This window comes from Meles meles, chromosome 2 (genome assembly GCF_922984935.1).
Source record: "Meles meles chromosome 2, mMelMel3.1 paternal haplotype, whole genome shotgun sequence".
Lineage (NCBI taxonomy): Eukaryota > Metazoa > Chordata > Mammalia > Carnivora > Mustelidae > Meles > Meles meles.
Genome location: NC_060067.1, coordinates 12,997,204 through 13,014,187, shown reverse-complemented (window position 1 = coordinate 13,014,187; position 16,984 = coordinate 12,997,204). Strand labels below are relative to the sequence as shown.

The following is a 16,984-nucleotide window of genomic DNA, read 5'->3' as shown; positions in this document are numbered from 1 at the left end:
TAAAGACCTCGGGGAGTCAGAACACCTGTGCTTTAGTTTTGACCCTAAGGCTTGCTAATCCTTGAGTCTCAGCTTCCTTAAAATGGCAGAAAATAAGGGCACCTGGGTAGCTCAGTGGATTAAAGCCTCTGCCTTCGGCTCAGGTCATGATCTCAGAGTCCTGGCATCGAGCCCCACATCAGGCTCTCTGCTCGGCGGGGAGCTTGCTTCCTTCCTCCTCTCTCTCTGCCTGCCTCTCTGCCTATTTGTGATCTCTGTCTGTCAAATAAATAAGTGAAATCTTTAAAAAAATGGCATAAAATAATACTTATCCACTCATGCTTTTGAAAAGATCCAACACGCTTTATTGGATAAAACTTAGAAATCTTAGCAAAAGCCCTAATCAAATATGAAAATAAATTTCTAAAATTAAAGTTTGCCTTATAGTGATTTTTTATTTTAGTTTTATTCTACACTGATATGTGTATATCAGTGGTGAAGTCTTAAAATGGAAGACACTGACCTAAATTCTTATGAAAAATAGGATTACAAGGGAACCACAAAGATAGTAAAAGGACTTACATGTGAGTGTAAAGGATGGTTTGTTTATAGTCAAAGGCAATTGTTTTGTCTCCAGACTTTGATATAAAATCCTTTCAATTTTTTTCTTGATTTGCTCAGTGCTATCAGTAGATGGGTATCGAAACATGAGCACCATAAGAATTTTCACGCCGTGTTCATCTGGACTGAAGAGAAAAAAAGGAGATAAAGCCACCTCTCTCATCATTAACTACTCTTACCTATTAAGATTCACACTGAATTTTAAAAAACAACAGATGAAATCTGTGTATATCAGATTTCTAAATTATCTCTAGAAATACTGGCTCAGTTTTGTAGCTGAAAAAATTGTTCTTGCTCTTAGGTGGCTCATCGTCTGCAGGGGAGTGGGAGAGAAGGAGATGTTCATGAAATCATGCTTTATATATATTTAACCATTTGCTTTTCATGACATTCTGAGCCATCATAACCAACATCATTTTTCAGCAGTGGTATGGGAGAGACAATGCTCTGTGTTCATGAAACCCAGCTACCTTTGCCTCCTGAACACAGAGGTAGATTTCATTTGCTGGCCTCCTTTGCAGTTTATCAAAACGCTAGTGAATTCTGGGCAGTGGAATGTGGGCAGAAAAGATGTACCCCACCTCCCGCCTGGTCCCTGACACCTCTCACACCACCCTCCATGCTTTCACTCTTCTTGTATTTGCCAACCAGATGCTGAAGTTCCAGTAGGCAGTTTCCATTCCACATCTCCCTCAGCACCCACGTCCCTCGTGCCACTTTTGACTCTTTGAATTTTGCCTTGGAAATGAAGTAAACCTTTATTGTGTTAAGCCATTTATTTGGGGGGATTTGATGGTCAGTTAAAAGTGTTTGGTAAGTGGATAATTAGATAAAGCACTTATTAAAGGAAATCTTTTGATAAAGGGAACACATATTATACTATAATGTATAGGTCTAGAAAGCCTCCAGTTGACCTTTGAGGATGATTTTAACCTTAAAACAGATAAAGAATCAAAGAAGGAAGGAAGGAGGGAGGGAGGGAGAAAGCAAAGTAAGGAAGGAACAAAGGGAGAAAGGGGGAGAGAAGAAAAGGCAGGGGCTCCCTAACCACATGTATATTTACTCTACCATCAAGAAGTGAAGCAGACAAATAAGTATTAAAAATACTTATATTCGTATATTGATTGATAGCCACAGAAAAAGTTTAAAATTTTTTATCAAAGTAGGTAGAAAATAAGATATATTATGCCAGCAAATGCCAAGCATTTTGGACATCATATAAAAAGTATATTTGAGATGGATTCTAATAATTCATTTGAGTCTCTTACAACAAATATATGTTCAATTTATGCATATTGGCTTTTATCAGAACAAAAAATGAAAAGGTATTAGAAATAATAATAAAAATCCAGTGGCATTAAAGAAAAACCTTATTGCAGGGAAAGTCATCATCTGCTGTTGTTGGCTAGGCTTAGCATGAGGAGAACTGAAAAGAGCTGTCCTAAATTCCTCTGAGCCCTGAGCTGAAGGAGTAGGTCCTTTACCGGTGCCATTCGTCCCCTTCCACTGCCTGATAACTGACACGGACTCTTCACATAGAGCACTTTACATCTTCCTATTGTAACTGGAAAATGTCTACGCAGTAGAAGCTGCACTGCTCAGGGTTAATGAAATCGCTGTCTTCCTGCAGAGATTTGCTTGGAGGAGCTGGGAAGTCCTGCTGATGGACTACTTCTTACGGGTACAGGTTTGAAGTTGCAAACTAAATTTACATACCTCAGTTTGATGACATGAGATTTGATAAACCGACTCCCTCCAGAACGTCGAAATATCCTAGACATCTGGTTAGACAAATAAACAAGAGAAGTATTTGTCAAAAAGAAAAAAAAATGCTACTCCTTGTCTTTTCTAAAGAGTTGAGGCAAAGACGGTTTCAGTTTATTCCCAGATTGGAACTGGTTTATCATAGTGATAAGACTAAAAGAGGTTCTAATCCTTGCATAAACAAATAACTTGAACAAAATTGTGTAATTTTATTGTCTCTATAAAACAGGATAAAATAATATCTACCCCATAGAGTTGTTTTGAAGATTAAATGAAATGATGTTTTATCACACATTTCACACCTTGCCTGGTGTACAGTAAACTATTGATAATGTTCATTTTGACTAGTGTCAAATTAATTTAAGTATCTATGCTACTTTTAAAGGCAGCATCCTCACTTTTTTTTTTTTTTTTTTTTTTTTTTTTTTTTAGCATCCTCACTTTTAATTAATAATTTAATTTAATTTAATTTTTTGAGAGGAAGAGAGAGAGTAAACACCTGCAGGGAGGGGAGGGGCAGAGGAAGAGGGAGAGAGAGATAATCCCAAGCAGTCTCCACACGCAGTGAGGAGCCTGATGCGGAGACGGATCTCACCACCCCGAGATCACAACCTGAGCTGAAATCAAGAATCGGACACTCCACAGACTGAGCCACCCAGGTGCCCCAGCATCCTCACATTTAAGAAAGCTCACCCTAGGGGTGCCTGGTGGCTCAGTGGGTTAAAGCCTCTGCCTTCAGCTCAGGTCGTGATCCCAGGGTCCTGGGATCGAACCCCGCATCGGGCTCTCTGCTTGGCAGGGAGCCTGCTTCCTCCTCTCTCTCTGCCTGCCTCTCTGCCTACCTGTGATCTTTATCTGTCAAATAAATAAACAAAATCTTTAAAAAAAAAAAAAAAGAAAGCTCACCCTAAATTTGTCTTATTCCCAAATATGGAAACTAGCCCACTATTTGTATCAACTCATTGCTTTCTTAAATGATTATCCCGTTACTAAAGCATTTGACACGATGAGTAACAATGCCTGTCCTTTGACTCTGACACCTGCACTGGTTAGTCACCTTTGAGTCGCAGGCAGGCTTTCACAACTGGGACCAACTTTGGGAATAAGTTTCACCACACTCCATACCATTAGAATTTTATTACTCAGCTTTTCCAGCCAGAGCTGTTGAAGGTTTAGAGGCTCAGTGAGCCGATTTCCTGGAACCTAATTCCTGAAACCTAATTCCCACTGTTGAAGCTGTGTCTCACAGTAAAAAGCACTGGACTGAGTCAGAAATCAGAAATTACAGGTCCACATAAGTTTATGTAAGGCCCACCTCCCAGTCAATCTAGCCCCCCTCCCCATATGACATTCTTTGGGAAAGGGATAGAATATTGCCTCCCTCCCCACAAGATTTCTCCCTCTCTCTGACTCCTTTAAACTAGTAATAATGCTTAGTAGATTTTATCAACTAAATATTGAATCTCCCTCCCTTCCTCCAATTCCACGGCTGTGGTTTGAATTCAGCTCTTTCAAAACTCATGCCTGGGCCTCTGCAGTGTCCCCTCACTGGCAAGTTTCTGTGATTCCGCTGTCTTCTCTCCTCTCAGTTGTTCCCCCACAACGCTCCCAACCAGGGTGATATTCCCACCGCACAAATCTGAGTGTGTTATACTCCTGCTTCAAGTCCGGTATCTCCCTCGGTGCCAGCTCCACAGTCTTATGCCTTCATTAACCCTTGCCCCACCTCTACTTTCAAAGCCTCTTTTCTTATCTACTGAAAGACTAGCTCTTTCCCAATCCCACTGGACTGGTTCACACCTTTATGGCTTTGCACATTCATTTCCTCTCCCTACAATGCACTTTCCTCTGGCAAGTCTTAAATGACAATTCTTTTAGCACCCAGACACTTGAGGGACAAATAAGTTATCTGTGACTTGCCCTCCTCGAAGTTCAGCACTCCTTCACTGGGGCCACCCCAGCGTCTTGCACGTGAGGCTGTTACAGTGGTTGTCATGCTAGTTTACTGCTGTGCTTTCCCACTCTAGACTGTGAGCTGTACGATGGTAGGGAATGTGTCTGATCCGTCTTTTTACCTTCAGTGTTTTGAACACTGCCTGACCCACAGTAAAGACTTGATGCATGTTTGAATAAATCCATGAAAAATTAAATGAATTAAGAATCAACAATATGGTAAAGGGAAGAAGATAATAACACATTGTTTTGTTTTATCTGCAAATCATGTTGACAAGTATAAACAGAAATCCATGGAAATCGAAAGCAAGGAAGGAGCCAGGAGACTCCAGGGGTGACCCTCTTTTGTATGGTCGTTCCAGGGGTTTGGATCACTTTTGAGTTCGGTCACTTATGATTTCACTACGCTTCTCTGAGCTCATTTTATTTTCATATTTCAGGGAACAGGGAGAAAACCTGACGTTGAGGTCATCAGCACTTTATATAAATGCCCTCTGAAATTCCGAACTGTGCACATAATGGCGTTTGGGGAAAAGATCAAGATTCTGATCATATCAGGGGCCCCTGGGTGGCTCAGTGGGTTAAAGCCTCTGCCTTCCTTCAGCTCAGGTCATGATCCTGGAGATCTGGGATCGAGCCCTGCATCGGGCTCTGTGCTCGCCAGAGAGCCCGCTTTCTCTCTCTCTGCCTGCCTCTGCCTACTTGTAATCTCTGTCTGTTAAATAAATAAATAAATAAAATCTTTAAAAAAAAGAGATTCTGATCATATCAGACTATAAGGAAGTGCTAAGAAACTATTCAAACTAAAATGTGATTATTAGCAAGATGATCGTTCCCTGAGGAGTTGACCTCTGTCTTAAAAATGGGTAGATTCTGGTAGAGTACAGTATTTGGTGTGACCACTGATAATAGCTTACATGTACTAAGTGCATAGTACAGGGTATGCATTGAGCCAGTTCCTTTGTTCAAACCCCATACCACCGTAGGAGTAACATATTTCTAAAATTCTCATCAGCCTCATTTTAAGATAAAGAAACTGTGTCAGGACACTTGAGTAAACTTGTCTGAGGTGGCATTATAAGTGCTGGTTCTAGCATGTGAACTTGGGGAATCTAGATCTTGTGCTCGTTCTTAAGTATAGTAAGTAACACTGAAAACCCTTATACTTAGATGACGGGTGTTCAGATTGGTGGTGGGCAGAGAGTCCTGGGGAAGGAAACCCTGCAAGAAGACCTCAGACACACCTTTTATTCCCAGAATCAAAACCTCATAAAATATCATCTCTTGAGAGATACTTTTTTTCGAGCTTCTAAAGACTGTTCCTTTTTTGGACACCTAATCATCACTGTCAGCAATTTCTGGAGAAAATTAATGTACTGTTTATACTTTTCTACAGAGAACTCAGTAACATTACATTTAGTCCAAATTACAAAAACTAATTGAATCCTTCCCTTTTCACAGTCCAAACCTAAGAATAGATTTTCTTTTTTTTTTTTTTTAGAGATTATTCTGTTTAAAATAAGAGAGTCTAAGTTAAGATGGGGGAAAAGTTCACCATAAAATCAGATCCTACGTGAAGTCCTTAGTTTGAACTCTAGCATCAAAAAACAAAATGACATATTTGAAAATACGTGTGACTCTAATAGTACATCCAGTTACTATCCTCCACAAGCTTGGGCTTGCACCTTCCCGCTGGCTGGGAACTACATGCAGATTAAGTCCTCATGAAAGATCAGTAGTTACTGGATGCCAGCTGGGGAATCCCTTTCCAGGTCCACCCATGAAAATAAGTCATGCAAGTTCTGCAGATTTTCTGCTATTGTCAGAGGAATATGTAACAACAGAGGGTGAATACACCAATAAAACAAATCCCTGTCCCTTTCTCTCCAAGAAAACTTCCTGTTAGTTCAAAGGGATTTTCCCTTCCTCTGAACTCCTAAAATACTTTTAGTTCATGTCATATACATCTGACAATTATATTCTGTACTGTGACACCTCTCATATTGCCATATTGTCTTGTTATCTATCTACTTTATATTATTTTCCATGCATCAACTTTTATACACAAACTATATTACAACTCCGATAAGTCAATCAGAGAAAGACAATTATCATCTGGTTTCACTCATTTGAGGAATATAGAAAAGCACAGAAGATCATAGGGAAAGGGAGGAGAAATGGAATAGGAAGACATCAGAGAGGGAGACAAGCCATAAGAGATACTTAACTATAGGAAAGAAATTGAGGGTTTCTGGAAGGGAGGTGGGTGGGGGTATGGGGTAGCTGGGTCGGGCATTAAGGAGAACACATGATGTGATGAGCACTGGGTGTTATATGCAACTGACGAATTACTGAACTCTACATCTGAAACTAATGATGTTCTATATGTTGACTAACTGAATTTAAATAAAAAAAAATAAACTCCAATAAGGAAGAAACTGTACTATTTAGACCTTGGCATCCTTCATGGTCTTGCACAAAATAGGTGTACAATAGCATTTTCATTAAGTAATTGATTCTCCAGTTGCGGTTAATCATAAACAACATTGTGAAGAAAAATATGCCCACTAATACATCTCTTCATAACTCTTCCACTATATTCTGTCTCCTCCCGTTTTTTTTTGTCTCCTCCCTTTTTTTCTCATTTATTTATTCACTCAATGCAATCAACAAAGTATATTCTTTTTTTTAAAAGATTTTATTTATTTATTTGACAGACAGAGATCACAAGCAGGCAGAGAGGCAGGCAGAGAGAGGGGGAAGCAGGCTCCCTGCTGAGCAGAAAGCCCGATGTGGGGCTCGATCCCAGGACTCTGAAATCACGACCTGAGCTGAAGGCAGAGGCTTTAACTCACTGAGCCACCCAGGCGCCCCGACTAAGAATATTCTATGTTTAAGGCACTGTGGCAACACTGGATAAAAGTTATTAAGCAAAAAATTGTGGTCCCTGGACTCACAGAATAGAAGGATAGACAGTAATCAACAAAAATACATTAATTATAAGATGTAACTACTAATATAGTAAAGTAATACAGGATAATTGCCGGGGGGTATATATTGACTAAGTGCTCTCCAAGGAGGGACATTTAAGCGATAACTGAAATATCAAAAGGAATAAGCAAAAGAACAAGATCATGGGATGATCTTCCAGGGGGAAGGAACAGAATGTGCAGAGCATCCAAAAAGAAGGCCAGTATGGTTAGCGAACAATGAGCAAGGAGGAGAATGCAGAAATTGGAGGAATAGTCAGAACCAGAGAATTAAATTCCTTGGAGGACTTCATGAAAAGTTTGGATTTTGTGCTAAGTACATGTGAAAGCCACCTATGAAATTTTATGCAAAATAATATATAATACATTTTTAAAAGATCTGGTTGCTATGTAGACAGGATAATAGAGAGAGCCTGAATGGAGGCAAAGATTGTGGTAAGCTGCCTGTATGAGGCAACACATTAGCTAGGTCCAGGATGGAGACAGTGAATTAGAAGTAGAAACTTCATTTGTGAATGGATTAGACACGATGATAAGGGAAAATGCTATTGTAGACACGATGATAAGGGAAAATGCTATTGTAGCAACTAGATGGACTGTGATGTTATTGGCTGAGTGGAAAAAATAGGAATTGGAGAGTGAGAAAGAGAACAACTTAAGGATTGGATTTAGATATAACATCAAGATGCCTATGAGAGATCCAAGTGGGAAATGTCAAGAAGACCACTGAATGCACAAGTCTAGGGTTTAGCAATATCTGGGTTAGATATTAAAATTTTAGAATTAGAGTTATTGTATATTCACCAGTACTCCCCCCCCCCAACTTTTTTTTTCCTGCTAAGAGAACCATTCTTTCCTACAGGGAACTCATTCCATATGGTCCAGACGGAGCTAAACTTGCCCCTTTTCCCATCTACCACAAAGGTGACACAGATTTAGTCTCTTGGTCATACTGATTAGTGTAAGATTGAGGAGGTATTCCAACTTTGGCCAACTAGATTGGTTCTTCAAATTTTCCTCCAAGGACTATTATGGAAAATTGTCTTTATCTTTTTCAGTTAATACCTGGAAACATGTGACTATAGAGTAGATGTAAACTATATCATCTGCCGCTTGAAGAAAGCCTGAAGACATAGTTTGAGCCTCTGAATCCCACCATACCCGAAGTCAAATGAATCTCTAGATTTTCCCATCATCTCTCCTCCTTCCCTTCCTCCCTCTCTTCCTTCCTTCCTCTTTGACTTGTTCATTGGGTTTCTGCTACTTCCTACCCCAACTGTCCCATTTATTATGGGAATTTACAGAGCAATAGAAGTAAAAGAAGTAAAATCAGGATCATGTCTTGGATGATCTGGAGGCCTAGACCAACAGGAATTATATTGTCTCTAATAACTTACAAACAAATAATTTTTTTCCTCTTAAGAAATTTATTAAGAAGCTGAATTCACATACAGATGACGAATTGTGGTGAAAGAGGAATTGTAGCAAATATTTGTTTGGTAAAACTGCGTTTACTGGGCAAGCGCACAAATGCTCCAGCTTCTATAAGCGTTGATTGGTAACAGCTCACACCAACAATTCTACAGAGGCCTGCCCTTCACCTTGCCTGGACACCTTGCCTTGTGCTTCACCTTGCCTGGACAGCCCTTGTTGGTATAACAGAAACAGCCCAGCCCTCTCACCTTTGGGTGCAATTACATCTATGATGTAATTTAGTATTAACCTTTTGGTTATTCTGAGCATTGATTTTCAAAGTGATGCTAATGATTCATTGAGGATGTAAAAAATATTAGAACTTCTATTTATATTTATATTAAATTTATAATATAAAAATATATTTATTTTTAAATTAAAAAAATTGTTTTTTAAACAATTTAAAAAACAATTTAATTTAAAAAATTTAAAAAATTTTAAAAAATTAAAAAAATTGTTTTTTCAGAGCACTGTCCCCCAGGTGAGGAATCCTACCAGGAGTGTACTAATTACCTAATGTCTCCAAGGGGAAAGTAAGGATCAGTCTGTTAGAATGATATCTAGCTCAGTGATAGTTTTAGAATAAGTTCTCAGTAATTCCTTGCTGTATTGCTTTGAATTAAATAGTCATACTTCACTCATTGATTTTAACATAATGAAAGCAATAACTCCTCATTTAAAAAAAACAATTGTTATCTTGCTTTAATTACTATATTAGGCATTTTTTAACTCTGCTGAAAACAATGGAGCACATATTAAAAAATAAATCCATTATTCAAACAAAACCATTCTGTGGCAAACCGTACCACACATCTGGCTGTGAGATTTCAGATGGGCCTTGAGGAAGAGAATGACACTAGAGAAAATAACTCTCTGTAAAAAACTTGGGGGCGCCTGGGTGGCTCAGTGGATTGGGCCGCTGCCTTCGGCTCGGGTCATGATCTCGGGGTCCTGGGATCGAGCCCCGCATCGGGCTCTCTGCTCTGCAGGGAGCCTGCTTCCTCCTCTCTCTCTGCCTGCCTCTCTGCCTACTTGTGATCTCTGTCTGTCAAATAAATAAATAAAATTTAAAAAAAAAAACCAAAAAACTGTTGCTGAACCTAACAGTGGAGCACCTAATATATAAAACAAATATTAACAGAAATGCAGGGAGAAATAGACAGCAATAAGATAATAGTAGAGAATTTCAATAGTCCACTTGAAACAATGAATAGATCATCTAGTCAGAAAATTAATGCAGAAACAGTGAACTTGAACAATGCTATAAACCAAGTGGCCCTAGCAGACATGAATAGAACATTCTACCCAAGAGCAGCAGAATACACATTTTTCTCTCAAGTGTGCATGGAACATTCTCTAAGATAGATCATATGTTAGGCCACAAAATAAGTCTCAATAAATTTAAGAAGATTGAAGTTATTTCAGTTATCTTTTCTGACCACAATGGTATAAAACTGGAAATCAAAAACAACAGAAAAGTAAGAAAATACACAAATGTGGAAATAAAACAGCACATTCCTGAATAACCAATAAATCAAAGAAGAAATCAAAAGCAAAAAATTCTTTTAAAAAGGCAAAAAATCTTGAGATAAGTGAATGTGGGTACACGGTATACCAAAAACTTGAGCAATGCAGAAAAAACAGTTCTAACAGGGAAGCTTATAGTGATAAACACCTATATTAAGAAAAAAGAAAGATCAGGCACCTGGGTGCCTCAGTTGGTTAGGTGTCTGCCTTTGGCTCAGGTTATGATCCCAGCCCCACATTAGGCTCCCTGCTCAGTGAGTGGTAAACCTGCTTGTCCCTCTCCCTGCCCCCATCCCCAGCTCATGCTCTCTCTCACTAGTTATCTCTGTCTTTCACTCTCAAATAATCTTTTAATAAAAAAGAGAAAAATAAAATCTCAAATAAACAACCTAACTTTATACTTTAGGAAATTAGAAAAAAAAAAAAACCCTAAAAACTAAGCCCAAAGCTACCAGAAGAAAGGAAATAACAGAGCAGAGCAGAAATAAATGAAATAGGGACCAGAAAAATAATAGAAAAGATCAATGAAACTAGGAGTTGGCTTTGGAGAAGGTAAACAAAATTGACAAATCTTTAGTTAGACTAAGGATAAAAGAGAGAAGATGCAAATAAAATCAAGAATGAAAGAGGAGACATTACAACTGATACCATAGAGATAAAAAAGGATGTTAGGAGCTGCTGTGAACAATTGTAAGTCAACAAATCAGATAAAATAGAAAAAAATGGGTACATTCATAGAAACACGAAATTTATCAAAACAAAGTTATAAAGATAGAGGGAAACTGAAGAGACTAATAACAGAAAGGAAATCTGAATCAAGAATCAATAATCTTGCAACAAAGGAAAGTCCAAAATCAGATGGCTTTACTGGTGAACTCTACCAAACATTTCTTGAACTGATACCAATCATCTCAAACTCTTCCAAAAAATTGAAGAGGGAATAAATACTTCTAAACTCTTTTTATGAGGCCAGCATTACCCTGCTACCAGAGCCAGATAAGGAGACTACAAGAAAAGTACAGGCCAATATTCCTGATAGAATATTGATGCAAAAGTCCTAAAAAATACTAGCAAACCAAATTTAACAGCACATAAAAGGATCACACACCACAATCAAGTGAGATTTATCCCTGGAATGCAGGGATGGTTCAACATAAGTACATTAATAAATGTAATACACTCCATTAACAGAATGAAGAATAAAAATCATATGATCATCTTAATAGGAACAGAAGCATTTGATAAAATTCAACATCCTTTACTGATTAAAAACTCCTAACAAATTAGACATGTGCCTTAACATAGTAAAGACCATATACAACAAGTCCACAGCTAACACACTCAATGGGAGAAAGCTGAATGAAAGTTTTCCTTTAATCAGAAACAAGACAAGGATGTGCATTCTCACCACTTCTATTTAACCCAGTGTTGCAAATCTCAGAGCAATCAGGGAAGAAAAACAAATAAAAGCCATCCAAATCATAAGGGAAGAAATAAAATTCATCCTCCTTTGAGATGGAGGACTTCACTGTGATGATGATGGCCTATGTGCTTGGCTTTGCTTACATTCCAAGGGATACAATAGAGCACATGATGCAGAAACTCTCACGGCAGTTCAGTGGTGCCAGGAAAAAAGAGAACCTGCCAACTTAGAGCTCTGAAGTCCACAGTCTGGTGCCCTTTTCCACATAGTCCCTGCAGTGGCCTGAAAAGCTCAAAAAAGAGGCTAAGGCTTCTCCTATATGCTGCTGCTGGAGACACCCAGGATGAGGCAGCCAGTGCTGAGGAGGAGCTACTGTCGGGGTGCATGGACTCTTGGAGGTGTTCCCTCCTTATTCAGTGGAGCAGACAAAGTGGGTGCTGGCCAAAGCTCAGGGAGACTTGGAAGAAGTTGTGCAAATGCTGCTAAAGGGGAAGGAGGAGGGGCCTCCATCTTGGAATGGCCCCAACCAGGACCTGCCCAGATGCTTCAGAGGCCCTCAAAAAGATGAACTAAAGTCCTTCATCCTGCAGAAGTACATGATGGTGGAAAGGGCAGAAGATCAGAAGATTTACCAGCCCATGGCTCCCAGGGAGGTCCTCAAGACGCTGATCCAATACATCAACAACCAGGTAATGAGCTGATAAATAATTATACTAATTCAGTCTTCTTTCTATAAAGCTATTCCTTCATTGTTCCAGAATAACTCTCATAAGCTTTAAGAGGTACACTCTAGGCTAATATACTGTGTTTTGCTAAACAAATCTATGGTCTCCACAGACATGGTTTTCATGGGACAAAAATGGAAGACTATTCTATTTGGCTTTCTGCTATGACAGGTAAAGATTTAGTTTGCTAATATACTTTGAAAATTAGAAATGCCCTGATAAATGCACAGTTTTCACGGGAAACCATGAGCGGCATACCTAGATTTGAGATTGACATAAAAATTTGATATGTGGGCACCTGGGTGGCTCATTCGGTTAACCGTCTTTATCTTGATTTTGGCTCAGGTCACGATTTCAGGGTTATGAGATCCAGTCTGCACTGGACTCCACACTGGGCCTGGAGCCTGCTTATGATCTCTCTCCCTCTCCCTCTGCCCCTCCCTGCCCCAATCTTTCTTTCCCTTTCAAAATAAAAATTACAGGTGCATATCTTGTATGTGATGCTTTACATGCTTTTTAAACATAAGTAAGAAAATGATAAGGCAAACATGGAAATCATATATTCTAATGTTAAAAAAGTTGAAGGAAAATGAACCAGGACAGAAAATCAAGAATTAAAAATAGGAAGAACATCTGTTCCAACCAACACTTTTCTTGGTTGCTAATTAGTAGTCTACTCTAATCTACATATGTTTAATGGTATATAACATTATTCTAAATATTTTACATATATTAAGTTCTTTAATCCTCACAACCATATGGCTTAGATATTATCCACATTTTGCACAAGAAGACTTTGAGGCATGGAGAAACTAAGTTCTTATAGCAACCACACTGAAAGTGAAACAGAAAAACACATGAACTTTTAAAATTTCTATTAGGCTTACCATTCTCTCAATCTGATGACTCCTTTCTATAAACTCTCTTGAGCTTTTCATTCCATAATTTTCTTTGTATTTTATATTTGTGATTTTAAAAGAGGCAAGGTAATAGAATGACTTATCATCTGAAAGGCAAACATAAATAAAAGATACATGCTTAAATATAATCAATTTCTAGTTTCCCAACCTCAGGAAATAGGTTTACTATAATGCAGTTTATTTCTTGGTACAAAAGCTATTGTGGATATTTTTCAAACCTTTTGTAATTGTATCATTGTATCCAGCTAAAATAGAAAATTCAGGCCTCCAAGTACACGTTAGAATATTTCTTTTATAGTGTTTATGCATATCAAAATTTTCATATAATTGGAGATGCAAAATGGAAGATAAATATTGAAAGCAATTGCTGAAAGTCATGTAAAAATTATCAATTTCCTCAAAGAACTGTAACATAGATATATCTTAGATAAGCTGTGTTATGAAGATGCATTGAACAGGCTATCAGTTTTATCTATGCTGCTAATAAATATTAGTATTTATTGTTTTCACTTTTTGCCTATTCACTTCTCAGTTCTCTGCAGTCTACTCTTGACACACCACTGAAACTTCCATTGTCAAGGACAACAGTTGTAATATTTAATAGCTACCTTTTTAAGGGTCTTTTTACTTTTCTTTTTTTTTTAAATCTTGATGGTATTTCAGCCTTAATCATATTCCCTGAAACCCCATTTTAGGCTTTGTGGAACCATATTCTAACTTTCTTCCTCCCTGGCCACACTTTCTCAGTGACCTTGGAGAACTCTTTATTTCTACTGCAATCTTTAGCCACCCACTGATCTATCTTTGCTCTGGACATGTAAATAACCCCTTCTGGGTGAGCCTAGCAGGGATAGCTTCAACTATAACTATTTGTTGATGTTACAAGAACAACTAGGTTGGTGTACCTGGGTGGCTCAGTTGGTTAAGCACCTGCTTTCAGCTCAGGTCATGATTCCAGGGTCCTGGGGATCAGGCTCCTTGCTCAGTGGGGACTTCACTTGTCTTTCTCCCTCTGATCACCCTCTCTGTCTCTCTCTCAAATAAATAAAATCTTCAAAAAAAAAATAAACTGGGGCACATTCACATTTTCAAGAGTTAATGTGAACAAATAGTAATTCCAACAAAAAGTAATTCCACTTTTGGTTTTGACCAAACCAAAAGTGATCAGGAGCCCTCCACCAACAGGAGTGAGGGGAGATTTGTGTAGAGAAGATGCAGAAGCAAATCAAGGAAATTATTTGATTGGCTATAGCTTAAGCAGTTGCCTTATATTGGTTTTGGAGAAAAAATATGAAACTTGGTATATGGTGTGATTTGTCTTTAAAGATTAAGCTTTTCACTCTTCTTTCTCATTTTAAAGCTTTATCACTTTTAAAAATTTTTATTTATTTGAGAGAGAGGGCAAGAGAGGAGAGAGCGCACTAGAGGGGGTGAGGGCAGAAGGAGAGGGAAAAGCAGAATCCCAGCTGAACAGTAATCTTGATCCTAGAGTCATGACCTAAACTGAAGGCAGATGCTTAACTGACAGAGCCACCCAGGCTCCCCAAAACTATATGGCTTTTAGATGTGTCTATCCATGTAATAATGTTTGTTGCAAGTCTCACTGGCTGGAAATATGTAACATTGAAAATACTGGAGCAAACAATAATTTAACATCAATAAGAGATTAGTAATTGAAATTTTAATATCATGCAAATAGTATTTTTATACGAGAGAATTTCAAGATATTAAGTCATAGAGCACTTAGCATTAGGCAATAGAAATGTGACCTGGATACTTACCCTCAACAACAAAATGCGTAACAATACCAATTGCAATTCCTATGATTGCTACAATTGCCAAAGTGAAAAGAGCTAGACGTATAGGATCCCAAAACTGCTGTCTTCTTTGATACTCAACTCGTGGGTAATCAGCTTCTGAAAATTCAAGTGGTCTGTGATAATAGAAACAATGATAAAACAATAAGAAAGTCATTATGATTCCACTTTATGTTCATTTGTTACATTCCTCTAAAAAAATAGTTTATAGTGCTAACTAATAATAGGATACTTAGATCTTGAAAAGAACACAAGGATTTAATACATATACACTTTCCCAATACCCCAATCACAATACAAATTTTGGTTAAAGTTCTACTGATACTGACATTCAAGTGAGAATATCTTCCTATGGCATTTTGTCTGACATATTAGCAATTTGAAGTTTGAATGGTGAAACACAAGATTAAGTTATTAAAAAAGGTAATTTATAAACAACATTTTCATATTTTAATAAGGGATTTTCTAGCAACAGAATTATATAATAATCTCATCAATTTTACTTGATTAAAATTTAAAAAAAAACTTTATATGAATACTTTTTTAATAATCTTAAGAATTTTCTTAATGATTTCGTTTGAAAGTAGCAACATTACTTTTGAAGACCTGATTATGGTTCTTTGTATTTTATTAGCATTCCCAATGAAATCAGAAATTGTGAATTGTATTTGATAAGACTCCAGTCCCGAAGAAGACTATTTCCATTTGACTTTTACCTATCCCTACTCATGTACTACCTCCCCACTCAAAATATCTTGTTATTAAGATTATCAATCTTTTGATTATTTATCAAAATTTATTAACTTTATTTTCCAAATAACAGAATAACATTCAATGTTTAATATCATTCAAGTAAGATATTTTATGTTTTTATATTTTTAATCTTATTTAACAATATTTATGGTAAACTTTATTCATTAAATGAGATAATAGCATTCTTAGGATGGTACCTACCACACTACAATAATGTTTCAGGAGCAGTTCTAGATGCCTAGAGATAGAAAGATTTTAAGATATACTTTTTGCTTGTTGGAAACTCACTCTTTTATAAGAGGATACAGGTGTAGAATCAAGTAATTAATATATAGTGTGAAATGTGCCAAAATAAAATTTGATGCAAGAATAGAAATCAATTAACTTTTTGGAGGTCTGTGTCAGGATGTTTTATCAGGTGACATGATTAAACTTTGACTGTTAAAAGTTCTCCAGGCATAAAAAAGGAGAAAAGAACAGAAAAAAATTAACATGTGCAAAAAAAGGGGGATGCTAAGGATGTGAAATGGTATTCATTACTAATATAGTAGTCCCCTTTTATTCACTTGGAATATGTTCTGAAATCCCCAGTGGATGCCTGGAATTGTGAATAGTGCCAAACCCTGTTTTTTCCTATACAGACATATGTATGATAAAGTTTAATTTATAAATAAGGCATAGTAAGACATTGACAATAATAATAAAATAGAGCAATTATAACAATATACTGTAATAAAAGTTATGTATATATGATCTCTCTTAAAACATCTTACTGCACCATGCTCATTCTTCTTGTGATGATGCGAGATGAAAAAAATGCCTCTGTGATGAAATGAAGTGAGATGAGTGATATAAGCACTGGGACTAGCATCAAGGTACTACTACCTCTGACAAATCAGGAGGATCATCTGCTTCAGGTAGACCATAGGTAACTGAAACTACAGAAAGTGAAGTCTCTAATAAACAGGGAGTGTGTGTCGGGGGGTGCTACTGTAATTAGTACTGGGAGTGAAAATGTAAAATACTGCTTTTGCCCTTA

At 37.5% G+C, this 16,984-nt stretch overlaps 1 protein-coding gene across 1 annotated transcript in view; it reads right to left on the bottom strand.

The window, feature by feature from the left end:
• LOC123936790 (transmembrane protease serine 11F) overlaps positions 1-16,726 on the bottom strand; it is a 37,971-nt gene extending 21,245 nt beyond the window's left edge. The window contains exons 1-5 of the mRNA XM_045997373.1: positions 16,719-16,726; positions 15,157-15,308; positions 13,343-13,461; positions 2,317-2,381; positions 562-725 (exon numbers count right to left, since the gene is read on the bottom strand). Of these exons, the coding sequence (XP_045853329.1) occupies positions 562-725; positions 2,317-2,381; positions 13,343-13,461; positions 15,157-15,308; positions 16,719-16,726 (508 nt within the window). The remainder of the gene's footprint in view (positions 1-561; positions 726-2,316; positions 2,382-13,342; positions 13,462-15,156; positions 15,309-16,718) is intronic.
• Positions 16,727-16,984: the final 258 nt, after the last annotated feature.